Genomic DNA, 15,454 nt, shown 5'->3' on the forward strand with positions numbered 1-15,454 from the left:
TAGCCCATTTTAACCCTTTGTTTCTGGTCAGTTAAAGCAGCAACATTATGACGTGACTAATCTAGCCGAGTAAACTCGTTGCTGGTGTCTCAAAAAACAAAAAAAAACGTCTGGCTACTTTCTTAGCCGCTAATGTTAGCATGCTACAAGTCTGGTTAGTTCACTGTAACCATTAATTATCAAGTGGAGTATATTCTGGTTGTTAACCTAGCCTACTACAAAAACCAGCACGTTTCTAAGCTGTTGCCATTAGCATTGCTGCTAACAGTCAGGCTAACCCGCTTTAGGCATGGGTTTTGTCGGGGCAGTGTATATATTTTGGTCCGTTGAAACCACTAACGGAATACAACGTGATCCGATGGCGTGATGGAAATTCGGAGCATCCGCATTTAGCTAAAAAATTGTTCAGCTTCTTTGGATGCTACGACACTGGAGGAACTTAGAGAGCATAAATCATGTTGACGTGAGCAGCGTGGCGTTCTCGGCGTGTGACCCATTTGCGTGACGTCTGGAATAAGCAACACTAGAAGGCCTACGACGGCTCGGCTCGCCTTTTGGCTTGATCTATCTTTAGACACTTGGACCGACATTATTACTGCGGAATACTATACGTATTTATTTATATTTTTTTTATACTTGGGAGACATTTAGCCTCCCACTGGAGTCAATATGGACATATACCACCTAGTGTGTATTAATATGCATATAGTTGGTTACATACAGTGTGTGAGGTATTTATTGCCTACTACTTTAGACTTTTAACGCCTGTGCGTGTGTGCGCGCGCGCGCGCTGATGCTCTGCATTATGAAACACGCTTCATCTTTACCCTCTGAAGTATTTTAGTAACCCAAAAAATAGCATCAACTCTCATCGTAGCGTGTGTGTATGTGTGAGAGCAGTGAGGGGATCTCGTTTTCATGTTGATCCTGCAGCATTTAACACACACACACACACACACACACACACAGTCTAGTTCCACTCCTCCTGCTATTAATGGAGATGCATCTGTCTCCGTGTAGGCGGGCCTCTTCATGCCTCTCTGCTATTGGCCGCCCGCCCTCGCAGAGCCGGCCCATTGGCTACTGTACTGTTTTATCACTTCCAACACATTGCAACACCCCCCCCGCCCCTCTTCTTTGGTGGCTCGTGCTGGTTGCTAGGCAACCAGTTGGTCTGTGGTTACCGTCCAGTAGTAGACCCCCCCCCCCCCACCAAGATATACAACCCCTCCATCACAAATGTGTGTGTGTGGGTGGTGGTTGGGGGGTGGGTAAGGAATTACGGGCCAGTCGATACTAATGATCCATTACACACACACATTAGCCCAGTGCTGGCGGCTCAGGTGCAAAGACGAGTTCAACAGTCGTAAAATGAAATTGATTAACTTAAAGTACCAAAATGCAATATTATAGTTTCAAATATACACTCAAGCAGTGTCAATATGAATCTTATTCCATACAACAAATGCAGTTCATTTTAGTAATATTAATATAACTGTGAATATTGTTACTATTATTTGTTGACATGTTTTGAGAACTTGAGATGAAGTGTTTTTTGTCCCAAGATGACACTGAGGCTAGCGTGGATCAATAGGATCTCCAGTCGAGTCCATTGGCTTGTAACCTGACGCCGGTGACTCTCTGACCCACCGGGATCGATTCTGACGGAGTCGATGCACGATCTCATCGAGGTCATGACATCACATTCATCAAGAGGCTATTGAGTCCACAAAAGTGGATGAGGCCGTTTTCTGTGGATTTAACACGCTGCGATGCGTTGAGAATTCTTTCCAATTAATTTGCGTCTCTGGCAACCCGGCTCGTCGACAGCCTCTCTGTGAGCTTTCTTTATTTGCGTCGCCTTAATCCGTTGATCAAGGCCGCTCCCATCTGCGCTAACGGCGGCGCTAACGAGATTAGCGCGACGGCTGGAGAAGCGGAGACGGAAAATCTGCTCGCTAACGACATCAAAAACGGACAGCGGCGCCCGTGCGGGATGGCGTCGGGCGACTCGGCGCCGACTGGTTCTGGGTTGTGGCTGCGTGCGGCAGAGGTCGTTTACATGCAAACGGTGCGGCGCCACCGTTGCCTCCTTGGTCCATACGGTGATGACAACCTCGGATTCCTACCCTCCAAAATCAGCTGCTTTACGCGTCCCTGGATGTGTATGAGTTGTGCGCGTGTGTGCTGATGCGGCTCTGTGTTGCCATGGCAACAGGTGAACTTCTGCTCGAGGTCTGCTGTACTTAAATAGATGGTGTTCTTATGACTGCCGCATCTCTGAAGCGTTGTTCTTGAGACTTGAGCATGTACTACCGTTTGGAAAGTTAAGCCCCAAAAGCCAGTTTGACTTAGCAGCATGGAATTTGGTACGTGTGTCTATCATGAGTAAAACCACAAAAAAACTCTAGTAAAAAAGTGAAAAGACACAGGAAGTCTCCAATATTCTTTTAAAGCAGACATTCACTTGCTCAACGAACCATCTTGAAAATTCAGCCCCTGAAGCTAAGTTGACTGAGCAATATGAAATTTGGTGAACATGTGAGTAGACCCACAAAAAAGTCTCAAGAAGCCATTTATGACAAGACAAGGAAGTCTGCCATTTTGAGGAGAAGTCTCCCCCCCCCCCCCCAAAAAAAAAGACAATAACATGTTCTATGCAGCCCCACTAGTCTTAATATGGTATTCTGGGTGATATTGTGTTAGTGGAATATGAGTTAACTCTTTGACTGCCAGACGTTTTCAGAAAAAGGGATGCCGTGGGTGCCAGCCGATTTTAAACATTTTGACTGATCTTTCAAGGTCCATAGAAAATTATGTGTTTGGACTATGGAAACACACATACTGCCAAAACAAGATTGGACTCTCATCTTCCATCAGAAAAAAAAAGTTTGTTTCTACCTTATTCCGTTTTTGAGTAATCAACAATAGAAAATGGTTAGTTTCACCTGTTTTGAAAAAAAACGTATTTTAACGTCTTTGGCACTCCTCCATAGGATTTTACGAAACGTTATTTAACGTTTTTGGCAGTCAAAGAGTTAAGCAGCGGCCATTTTGCCATTTGTTGTCGACTGAAGATGACATCACATTTGCTCAGGCAAGCGACCAATCACAGCTCACCTGTTTTCTGAAGCTGAGCTGTAACTGGTTGTTACCTGAGCCCTGACCAACATTGACGTCATCTTTAGTCGACAGCAAGTGGCAAAATGGCCGCCCGCTGAGATGGATAAAAACAGCTGACTTTTGCTTCATAACTCATTTTCCACAAATGTTATATTAATCAGAATGTCATGTTAAGACTAGTGAGGTCACATATAACATGTTATTGTCAAGAAATGTTTAAGGCTGTAAACCCACAAAACAACTCTCAAGGAACCGTGATTGAAAAGACATAGAAAGTCTGCCATTTTGGTTTGAAGCGACCATTTTAGGTACATTCCACTGCTTTTGATAAATCTGCTTTTTACATAAATAACTCAGTAATTGGACATACAAGGTTCTCAAATCAGACCGCGACGCGATTGAAGCGCCCGTGTGTGTGTGTGTGCATGTGTGTCTGTGACTCAGGCCTTTTGGGAGAATCATTACGCTGGCGGCAAGGCCTCGCATTGAAGCTAATTACCACAAACGCACACACATGCAGACACACCACGCACACATCACACAGAGGTTAGTCGCACCAGCTGGTGCGCCAAGGTGCAAACGTCCCCGCCGAAGGCCGTCGTGTTCCCGCTGGTCTTTTTTTTTTTTTTTTCAAGAAAAAAAAGTGGTAACTGGCACAGTCAGAGGACGCCTGGTGACCGCGGGAACAATGCAGCCTTTTAATGGCGTCCAAGTGTGTGTGTGTGTTTGTATGCACGTTGGGTGTAATCAGCACGAAAACAGCACAGCGTGCGTTTGATGGTCGCGCGCCGTCAGATGATTCATTCATTAAGCGCCAGAAATGACGACAACATGCAGTCAGAGTGCGGCAAGGTTAGCGGTTAGCGCTTCCACTGGAGACAACATTATGCAACTCCAAATGTGGAATGCTTTGATTTACTCGCTGCTCATTTGCATCGCGCTGCCTTCAAGCCTCGATGATGAAGACGGTCTGACGAGACCCTCGTAGTGTTTAACTTGACAAATGCAAAACATCGTGCAAATGACATCAAAAGTGGCTTTTGTCAGATGGAAAATCATCGAAGTGTACACAAAATATTGCGCTCAATAAAAATGATCATGAATACAAGTCATGAAATGTGTCATATGTACAAAAGTTAAATAAATTACATTTGATAGAAGAAATGGAAATTTGGAGAAAAATAAACATTTTAAAAAATTACCAATGATAATAGAAACTAAAATGTTATAATAATCTTTTGGATACATTATTTGTTAAATTTATTTTAAAACACACACACACACACACATACACGAATAACAAAACTTTTAAATAAAACATTTAAGAATAATTCTTTTTTTTTTAATGCAATGAAATAAAAAGTTCAAATTCAGCATTTGGAGAAATTTATCTTTATAAATAATCTGAAAACAAGTAATATATTAAAAAATATATATATATATATATATAATAAAATAATATAATTAAAAATTATAATAAATAAATACATTTTCCATTACAAGATATCTGGGGGAAAAATAATTACGAATTTTATTTCTAAAGTAAAAACAACTATCAATAATAAAATCGAATTAAAGATTTTTGGATTAATTATTAACCAAATAAAAAAAAATAAAAATAAAATAAATACAATTAGAATTTCGGGGGGAAAAGCTCTTAAGACACAATCACAACAAAAAGTCAATTTAGCCTACCCTTTTTATTTATTTGTTTATTAATTAATACGTTGTTTATTTTTTTATTGATGTATTTTTTTATGTATATATGGATGTATGTATTTATTTATTTATGTATTTATTCATCTATTTTAGAATATATATAAATGTATTGTGATTATTTCAAGTATTTACTGTGATTCTCTCCATTCAGGTTCTGAAGATTAATCTGATTGGGCACCGCAAACGGATCTTGGCCTCATTGGGGGACCGACTCCACGAGGACACCCCACAGAAACCCCCGCGGGCCGTCTCCCTCCGGGTGAGTGCGTCCGGGTCCCGACAGAAGCCTTCCCCTACCCGGCGGTCCCAACCCGACCCGACCCGAACGCCTGTCGGCTTTGTGCGCAGGAGCCCGGCGGCAACCACACTCCCCCCCAGCTCAGCCCGGCGGCGTACGCGGCGGGGGTCCCGGGCGGCTCCCTGGACGTGCAGCACCTCATCATGCAGGCAGACGCGCGACGGCGCCAGCGCAGCAACGACAACTACTTCGACGACGTGCCGCGATCCAAACTGGAGCGGCAGATGGCGCAAGTCAGCATGGTGGGTGACTGGAGGCGCCAGTCCAATGTGTGCCGCGCCGATGTCTGATTGGCTGTCGTTTGCAGGCGGGCGAGTGGTGCGAGCCCATCACGTTGCGTCCGCCTAACGAGGCCACCTCGTCAACACCCGTTCAGTACTGGCAGCACCACCCCGAGAAGCTCATCTTTCAGTCGTGCGACTACGAAGCTTACGTGAGTCCCCTTATCTCGGACCCCTAACCCTCATTCCAAATAATATAGCATTTATTATTTTGCAATATACTGATCAATAATCAGGCCCAAAGATTTACGTTATAAAATAAACGCATAGACGTCGATTTCTGTAGGCATAAAAAGCAGGATTAAAGAGATTAACCATCAACAAATGATGAAATAGTTCCTGTTTTTGTTCTTCTTTTAAATTAGTCTCAAACTAAATTGCCATCTTGTGGTCAACAGTGGAATTACACCCGAAATAGACTAGAGCCAGAAGAAATTAGTTTTTAAACCCGGTATTCGCGATGGCGGTGCGTTCACTGTCAGTGCAGTGATGCCCTCACGTGTGGGCAAGATGAGCCGCAGTCGCCGTTGCACTTTCAGCCCATTATTGGATGTCAAAAACACAAATAAAAAAAATAATACCAAATTAAGATCATGATGTCACTCACTAGCAGAGTTAGCTAGAATAGATAAAAGTGAAAAGTATCCTCCCAAATAATTACTTGAGTAAGAGTAAGTGATTAGTGAAAAAAGTAGTGAGTAACTTGACATTTAAAAAAAAAAAAAATCATAAAAAATGTAAAATAAGGATGTGCAAAATCACAAAATTAAAACAATTAAATCTTCCGAAATGAACAATAACAATCACAATTTAATAATTGCCTTGGATTGGTTAACCCGAATCCTGTGACAGTTCCCGAGGTACAAGCCTTTCTGACAAATCAAAAACAAATAGCAAACAATAATCGATCGATTAAAAATGAACATGAAATGTAGCTCAATGTAATAAAGTAAATGTAGCTTTTTGTCTTCATGAAAATACTCAAGTAAAAGTAACAAGTACGCTAACACTACCGGTACTCTGATAAATACAAATAATCCCAAAATTTACCAAAGTCAATATACACCTTTGCCAATTTGGCCACACCTCTTAAAGGCACACAGTCAACACAGGAATATCAGTAAATTACAATTTATAAAACCTTCCCTACTTTTCTGTTGACGCACAAAAACACTCCAAACTTGTCTTGTTCCATCAAGTGGACAGATTTGAATTGAGGACGCGGCAGCCTAAATGGATTAAATGTCTCGCAAAAATTGATGAAAAAAATGTAAGCTTTTAATCTTGCTCTCAAATGTGACAAACCATCTGGTCTGGATTAGACGTCAATTTGTCGGGGGGTTTGATGTGTGTGCGTGCAGTACCTGGGCTCCATGCTGGTGAAGGAGCTGAGGGGCACCGAGTCCACGCACGACGCCTGCGCCAAGATGAGGGTACGAACGCGCACGGCCGACATTCACGCAGTCGTTGCGTCCGTCCGTTGTCATGTCGTGGAAATGATTTGTTTCCGCTTGTTTCACACTCTGTTGGCGACCTCCAAGAAGTCGACGGAGCAGATGAAGAAGGTGCCCACCATCATCCTCTCCGTGTCCTACAAGGGAGTCAAGTTCATCGACGCCACCAATAAGGTAACAAGAACTTTTTTTCTTGTCTATTTTTTTGTTATCTATTTTATTATTTTTTATTTATTTATTTTCATTTTTTTTTTTATATTATTTTATTTTAAATAGTTTTTTTTTCATAATCTTCGGACTGTTTGCTGAGAAATTGGCACAAAGTTGACATATTTAATTTTATAATTTTATAAATTTTTTACATATTCAATAGTTTTATTTGTAATTCAATAGTTATTTTTCTAATTCTGGCATCATTCACTATGGAAAAAGAAAAAGCGGTCGAAATGATACTTCATTTTATTTTATTTATAAGTGTTTTATCATAATCTTGTCATTGTCCACTGAGAATTTTAATTGCATTTAATTTTATTGTTTTAATTTATTTTTCAATTTGAATGTATAATTTTCATTTTCAATTTTTATTTTAAACGTATTTTTATTGATGTTATTATTTTTTTCTTTGTTTTTCATAATACTTGCATTGCTTATAGGCAAATTAATGACAATTATTTCCAAAGTTTATTTTTATTGTACTTATTTAATTAAATTCATAATATTAATTTAATTTAATTTTCAATCTCATGTTTTTTTTTTGGAATTATAATATCTCTCACTGGCAAATTAAGATTTTTTTGGGGTGAAAAACTGGCTGGAAATTGTATTTTATTTTTTTCAGTCCTTTCATTGCATGAAAAATATGGAAAGTTACATTTTGTGTTATTTATTTCTACACTGTTTTAATGTATCCATGTTCTTCGGCAGAAAAAGTAGCCTTTATTTGATTTATTATTTTATCAGTTATATACATCTTTTATATGCATAAATACGATTGTCGCTTTTTTGAATTAGACAATCTAAACCAACCAAATGAAATCAAGTGTGATGGCGCCACGCATCCTCCATTTTAGTCGTCTTCTTCTTCTTCTTCTTGTTGCCATCACCGCAGGACAAAAGCTCCCAAAGCAGAACGCTGCATGAAATACGCGCTGAATAATAAATGGCGTTTGTTTTGCGTCTCGCCGGAGACAGACGCGGAATAACAACACGCCGCTGCGCTTTGTGTGCGCAGAACATCATCGCCGAGCACGAGATCCGCAACATCTCGTGCGCCGCTCAGGATCCCGAGGACCTGTCCACCTTCGCCTACATCACCAAAGACCTCAAGTCCAGCCACCACTACTGCCACGTCTTCACCGCTTTCGACGTGGTACGTGCGCTGGGAAAAGACAAACAAAAAAAAAATCATCCGATTATTGGCCGATTGATCGGAGGAAAAAAACAATCACTGTCGAATCTGTGACGCTAACACTATTGCCGCCTCGTCTCCCGTGGCAGAACCTGGCGTACGAGATCATCCTGACGCTGGGCCAGGCCTTCGAGGTGGCGTACCAGCTGGCCCTGCAGGCGCGCAAGAGCGGCCACGGCTCGTCCACGCTGCCCGAGAGCTTCGACAGCAAGCCCGGCAAACCCGTGCCCAAGCCGCGCGGCGTCAACATCCGGAAATCCGTAAGCCCGCCCGCCAGCCCGCTCGAACGCCGCTCGCCATCTCGCGGGCACTCGCTGCGCTTACGAGCTGACGCCGTGGTGACCGTCCGGTGTGGCCGTCCGTCCGTCCGTCCGTCCGTCCGTCCTGCTGCTGGGCTGATTGATGAGCTATCCTCACTGTGTGTGTGCGTGCGCGTGTGTGTTAAAAGAGACATTTGTTTGCAGAAGGTAGTTTTCCTGGTTAAAACTTTGAATGAGTTGGTGTGGAAGAATTTGGTAAATATGCTTTCCAAACTCCCAAATTGGTTAGTTATATACAAAAAAGCTTTACTGGTGAATAAGGTCATGAATTTACAAGAAAAAAAAGAAATCTATTTTTCTTTCAAGGAAGGTATTTTGTTTAGAAAGCCCCCCTCCCAGCAATGGTAGTAATTACCAAAACGGTCAGCAGGTGGCAGCAGACTTTAACTCTTTGACTGCCAAAAACGTTAAATAACGTTTAGTAAAATCCTATGGAGGAGTGCCAAAGACGTTAAAAGACGTTTTTTCAAAACCGAGGTGAAGCTAACCATTTTCTATTGTTGATTACTGAAAAACGGAATAAGGTAGAAACAAATTTTTTTTTCTGATGAAAGATGAGAGTCCAATCTTTCATTTGGTAGTATGTGTGTTTCCATAGTCCAAACACATAATTTTCTGTGGACCTTGAAAGATCAGTCAAAAATGCTTAAATCGGCTGGCACTGGCGACAACCCGTTTCTGAAAACGTCTGGCAGTCAAAGAGATAAGAGATCAACCAGGGCCATGTTGAAAAAAGCTGATCTACCCACAGTTCTAAACGGATTTGTGAATAATGATGAAACTTAGCTATATGCTAATGCTAATTGCTGCAAAACAGAAACGGATACAAATATTTTTTTTTCCTGATGAAAGAATAGACTCTAATCTTTCTTTAAGTAGGTTCTATTTTGTGGACCTTGCAAAATCAGTCCAAATCCAGTAAAACAGCCGGGAGCGAAGGGGGTTGCTTCAGTGAAAATGGCTGGGAGTGAATGAGCTAAGCATTTTTACTTCCTGAACATGTCCGAATACTTTTGTACTTGAAATGTATTTGAATCGAGCCGTACGCAGGTTGCGATTCCGTCCACTGATTTGACGGCGACGTGTGCGTGCGAAGCCACATCTGCTGAATGCGCCACTGTTACATGCCACTAAGCCTTCATTTCCACGTGTGCGCGCGCGTGTGTGTGTGTGTGTGTGTGTGTGTGTGCGTGCTGCAGCGCCGTTCACGTCACGAGCCCGCCATCTCCGAGGACCCTGTTTGCCATCATTGCGTCGTCGATGTCCTCACGCATGCGTGTGTGTGTGCGCTCCCGCATCTCCTCTGGGCGGCCTTTGACCTCTGTGTGACCTCTGTGTGACCTCTGTATGCCCCCTGTACAGGTCATCATGTCCCCCTCGGGCCGCTGGTCACTGGGCCACACTTACACCCCCCACCGGCCTCCTCTCCACCCTCCTCCTCTTCCTCCCTCCCGACTCTTCCATCTCGCTCCGTCGCAGGTCCTTCTCACTTTTCCTTTCCTTCCCGTTCGTCTCTCGCTTGATTTTGTGCGTTTTGCTTGGGAGGCCAACGGCGGCGTTGCACCTGAGTGCCGCCGTATCGCTTGTGTGGCTCAACAAAACCCCACCCCCAACCCCCCATCGCCCCCTTCCCGCCATCCCTCAGTCAGAAGTGGATGACTTCCTGTTCACTTGAAAGCTTATGCCAAGGTTGCATCTTTTCAACGGAAAAAGGTTTTTAAAGGACAAACGTGATCAAATACGGATAAAGTTTTGTTTGTTTCCAGAAGAAGTTCAAAGTTTACAGAAGAGAATTAGGGCGGGCGAATAAAGCGGGCGGAAAAAAAGGGTTTGGAGGATTCTGACTTTAATCTCAGAATTCTGGTTTTAAAGTGAAAATTCTGGTTTTAAAGTGAAAATTCTGACTTTAAAGAGGAAATTCTAACCTTAATCAGAATAAAGTGAGAATTCTCACTTTAAAACCAGAATTCTGAGATTGAAGTCTATAAAGTGAGAATTCTGAGAATAAAGTCAGAATCCTGCCTCAATTTTTAAAAGTTCGGGTTTTTTCATTTAAAAAAAAAATCCTTTACCTTGTAACCTTGTAGTGTTTTATGTGGTTATTATTATTATTTATAAAGGCATCGAGAAAGTAATAACTGAAGTTAATGATTTTCAATATATAAATATATATATATATATATATATATTACTTTTCAAGAAAATATGCTAATTTGGCAAGTTTAAATATTATATATATATATATATATATATATATATATATATATATATATATATATAATTGATTGATTTTTTGTGGGGGGCCATTAGTACAGAAGAACTGGGGACAATTTTTGAATTTTTTATATATATATATATATATATATATATATATTTATTTATTTATTTATTTATTTTTTTTAAATTTTCAGTTTGTTGGAATCATGTTTTTCTTTTTTCCGTATATTAATTAATATTCTGAAAAACAGAAGTTGATAGTCTGTTTTGTGAATATTTTTCCCCATTTTTAAATATTCCTGTTTTTTTCTGAATTGCTTTTCTGTTTTAATGATTTTTGTTCTCTTTTTCTGAATATATTTCTCCCCCCCCCCCCCCCCCAGTTTTTGGCATATTTTTTTAATGACAGAAAAAAAAAATTAAAAAACAAAAACAGGAAGAAAAAAAATGGATCACCAATCCTCCAAAATTAAAACCAAACAAAAATGTCATTGTTTTGTATAACAACAACAGAAGTTTATGCAATTTAAGATTTCTTCTTTGACAAAGCCTAATTTTCGTAAGAAATATGGCTTTCTTTTTTTCCCAAGACAACCTGTTACAGACACACACAAAAAAGTACTTTTAGCAAGGAACAAAATACAGCCCCCCCCCCCCCCCCCCACAAAAAAAGGTTTTGTTTTTGTATTTAAATCCGCCTTTTGTAATTTCCCACAAATGAAGTCGTTTCTTCTTGAGGCTTTTTTGTCATCCGGCTGAGCTGGGCTGCCGCCAAGGACCACCTTGACGATGAGGATGTAGCGTTTGTTTGTGTGTGTGTGTTGCTAATCCTCCAACAAGATTCTGTGTGTGTATCATGAGTTTGCAGTGACGTGTGGAAATGAGCCTTGTTACCTCTAATGACACTGATATCCACCACCCCCACCCCCACCCCCTCCTCCCCATCATCCCCCTCATACTCATCAAATTGACATTGAAGTATCCCAACCAAAGCGAGCGTTGTGATTGGCCGGAATGTGCTTGAAGTGTTTGTTCCCGTTTCATCCATCGGTGTTGTTGAACATCACTTTTTGGGTCTCGGTCTGTCCATTGTTGCCAAAAGGGATGGTCGTAAAATGTCACATCGAATAAAAAGTGATTTCAAAGTGTTCATTTAGATTGGCTTGATGGCCAACTGACCACTAGATGGCAGCAGTGGGCCATTTTAGATGAGGTCATGAGTCCTTTTGCAACAAAAGTGATAAGCTTGTATTAGCGTCTCTCACACTGGACTTTTCTGTGTGTGTGTGTTCAGATGGAGCAGGCGTCTATGGAGCAGAAGGGCCACGCCAACGTGCCGTGGATAGTGGAGCCGGGTCAGGAGGCCAAGAGAGGAGTCAACACCAAGTACGAGACCACTATTTTTTAACATGTCGCCTTGTGCACCCCTGCGTGTGCGTGCCTTTCCGAGAGGGCGGGCTTAGGAGGGGGCGGGTATGGGGGCGGCGCCGGAGTTGTCGGTCAGTGGGGAGGGGCGGGGGCGTGAGCGGGGCTCAAAAGCAAAAGCATCCCGCCAGCCCTTCCTCCTCCTCCGTTAGGCCACCTGCATGACGACGTTGGGCTGTTTTTCAAGGCAGGGGCTGCGGTGCACTTCTGTTTCCACCCCTAGGGGGCAGCGTCGTCTCCTCCCCCACTTCCTGTTTGTCAGTCAGTCATTTCCTTTTTCTTTTTCCTTTCTTTCTGCATTCTTCTTAATTGTCCGAGCGTCCCGCCCCCTGACAACTTGATTGACAGGTGCAGCAGTGTTTTAGCTGTCTGGGAGGCCGTTGTCATAGCGACAGCAACAGGCAGAGGAGCGCTTTTTGGTTTTGTTGCCATTTCTGTTCCTTTGGGTCCATCAGATAGCTCGAAAATGTTTTCCCGCTGGGCTCTTTATAAAGCATGTGGCTCGTGAGACGCATGGCGGCCATTTTGCTGAGGGAGGGGGCGGGGTGATGCCGAGGGCGCTCTCGATAAGTGATGTCATCTCATTTTGCAGGGCAGTGGCGGACGCTCATGTCTTTTACTGTGGAAATCAAAGAATGTAGCCAGCCATAAACACACGGACCTTGTCAGGTGTAACACGTCCGCTCTTTTCAAAGGACTACAAACATGGACTCCCTCGCTCCCCCTCCCTCTCTGTTCCGCGTTTAAGCTTGACTACTATGTCCGGACCAACACATACACACGCACGGGGGACTGAATGTTTTGCTCCAATATTTTTGGGGGGGGTGGGGTTGCCATGGAGATGGACAAGAGGGAATGTGTCAGTTTTATTTTATTTTTGAATTATTATTATCATTTTTGACTAATTTTTCAAGGTGAGCAGACTGGTATCGATGTTTAATCTGAGCGTATTATAACGCCACCCTGGTTATCTTGTGCAATAGTCATCTGCTGCCGTCCTCATGTCACATTATTTTTTCTATGCGCTCGAGACTGATGACCGCCCCCACCTTTAAAAAAAACACACACACACACAAAAGAGAAGCGTGACTGTGCGGACCTCCGTCCCTCCTCTCTGGACTGCGTTCAACTACTGTACGTACGGGATCTGAGGCTATAAAATGTACATAAATATTTTGCCAACTCATTGTTGATAGCTGTAATGTAAAAGATGAACAGACAGTTTGTGGCACTGGAAACAAAAGCTAAAGACAAAAAGAAGACTTGTACTAGATGATGCTATAGATGATGTATTTGGAGTGACATTTATGTAAATAGGCTTGGGGCTTCCAGCACGCTGATTTTTGTAATTTTATGCCATTATTTATAACCCTGTAAAGCACACATGGAATAAAATATGACTTGTACAACCATGAAGGAGACTGGAGAATTTTTTTCCCCTCTTTTTTCCACAGCTCAAGACTGCCATGTGTATGTGTACTATGTGAATAGTATTGCTGAGAATTACTGTTTAGTGTTAGCAATGTTATTATTATTATTATTATATTTTATGAGAAAAGTATTGGGAACTGACTGTTGTGAGTGCTTTTGAATATGATGGTTGTAGTAAGCCTGTTCAAATAATGAATGTTTTCCCTCATAACATTTACTGCAAAAACCTACACTCATTTGAATAAGTCCCCTTTAAATAGACATTTAAAATTTAATCACCAGGAATAAAAAGCCCGTGTTTGCCCAAGGAAACAAAACGTTTTGGACATTTTGGACACGTCATTGGGTACATTTAAGTACAATAATAATAATAATTTGGTGATTTTGGTCACCTGGTTATGTACCCAAAGACACAAGAATCGGGGTGTACCTAATATTTATTTATTTATTTACGTGAGTTTCCGTCCGTGGTTGTAATAATCCCTCACCCGGTCAAGTGCCGACGTGTGGTGTGTTTGTTCTCGTGTGTTACTTAAGAGGACTGCGTTGAATATGTGTGTGTGAGAGAGTGACTACTCCTATGCAATAAAGGATCTTTGCTGAGACGTGTTCCCAATTATGATAGACCGAAAGGGCTTCTTTTTTTTTTTACAATTAACTTTATTTTAACAAACAAAAAAACAGCATATATAACATGTAGAAAAATTGTATACAATGTAAACACAGAACACGCCAGGGAGGTTTTGAAAATTTAAAGTAGAATCTAAAGATTGGCTAAGGAGGCGGTACCAGACGAATTAGGAAAAATGATGTCTCTTCACTTTGCCGGTGACATGACAAATGATACAATATTTGTATCAATCTAATATTTTATTTATATGCATTTATTTTCATATAAACATTATGGTTGTGAGGTTCTATTAAAATCTGGGCGAAGTTATTTCAGGAATAATTTTTGTCAATTATTACTTCAGGTTTGGGTCATACAATTACTTCCTGTTTGGGACTAGTTAACTAAGAGTGCTAGTGAGCAACAGAGGCAGAGTTTACTACTGGAGCGCACACAGGTAAGGTAGCTAATATTTTGTTACTTAGTTTTTTGTTTGTTAAATGTCTTGAGTCAAGAAGATGATTCTAAATAGGCTACGTGTGTATGCTCGTGTATGATAATATGATGATAAAAATAGTATAAACTGGCGTGATATCATACCCATCTTATGCTATTTATTTTATTACGGCTAGCATGCTAACCAGTTTAATCTTGTGTTTCATGTGAATGTGAATTAAGTCGACTAAAGGGAAGTATCAGTCCTCTTTTTTTCTCCTCGACTTAAAGGACTATTGACACCAGTGACGGACTGAAGGACGGTCCGACAATACTTAATGCTCACCTTTTTCTCGGTCATCCTCAAGTAACGGTGACAAAGTGACGACAGAACGAAAGTGTGGGTAAACTAAAACGAACCGACGATTACTGACAATTACAGAAGGGGGGCGCTAGACGCTGACAAATGACAGCTACCATCAAAAATATGTCAAATGCCCAGTTGGGTACACTTGTAAATAAGAACTGAGGGCCACCTAATAATTTGGTCATTTTGTACACCTCTCTCCATACCCCCAACACAAAAGAAGTGGGGTGTACCTAATATTTTGGCCATTTTTGGACACCTCTTTAGTGTCAAAGTGCTCATGGTACAAGTTGAATGCAAATCCACTGTGTAACCGCAATGAAGAAGGAAATGTCAAAAACTAACGGTCATTGTGGTAGGGTTAAA

General features: G+C 41.5%; 1 protein-coding gene across 5 annotated transcripts in view; it reads left to right on the top strand.

The window, feature by feature from the left end:
• Nucleotides 1-13,661, top strand: part of anks1b (ankyrin repeat and sterile alpha motif domain containing 1B) — a 77,301-nt gene extending 63,640 nt beyond the window's left edge. For 3 of the 5 annotated variants that reach the window (XM_077543684.1, XM_077543687.1, XM_077543688.1), the window contains 9 exons: nt 4,994-5,101; nt 5,191-5,382; nt 5,448-5,573; nt 6,783-6,854; nt 6,963-7,049; nt 8,107-8,244; nt 8,373-8,543; nt 12,115-12,206; nt 12,838-13,661. In XM_077543684.1, coding sequence (XP_077399810.1) covers nt 4,994-5,101; nt 5,191-5,382; nt 5,448-5,573; nt 6,783-6,854; nt 6,963-7,049; nt 8,107-8,244; nt 8,373-8,543; nt 12,115-12,206; nt 12,838-12,886 — 1,035 coding nt within the window. In that variant the 3' untranslated portion in view covers nt 12,887-13,661. Of the gene's footprint in view, nt 1-4,993; nt 5,102-5,190; nt 5,383-5,447; nt 5,574-6,782; nt 6,855-6,962; nt 7,050-8,106; nt 8,245-8,372; nt 8,544-9,965; nt 10,083-12,114; nt 12,207-12,837 lie in introns of all 5 variants that reach the window. The other 2 variants (XM_077543689.1, XM_077543686.1) reach the window with 2 other exon arrangements.
• Nucleotides 13,662-15,454: the final 1,793 nt, after the last annotated feature.

Source organism: Vanacampus margaritifer, chromosome 15, assembly GCF_051991255.1.
Source record: "Vanacampus margaritifer isolate UIUO_Vmar chromosome 15, RoL_Vmar_1.0, whole genome shotgun sequence".
Taxonomy (NCBI): Eukaryota; Metazoa; Chordata; class Actinopteri; order Syngnathiformes; family Syngnathidae; genus Vanacampus; species Vanacampus margaritifer.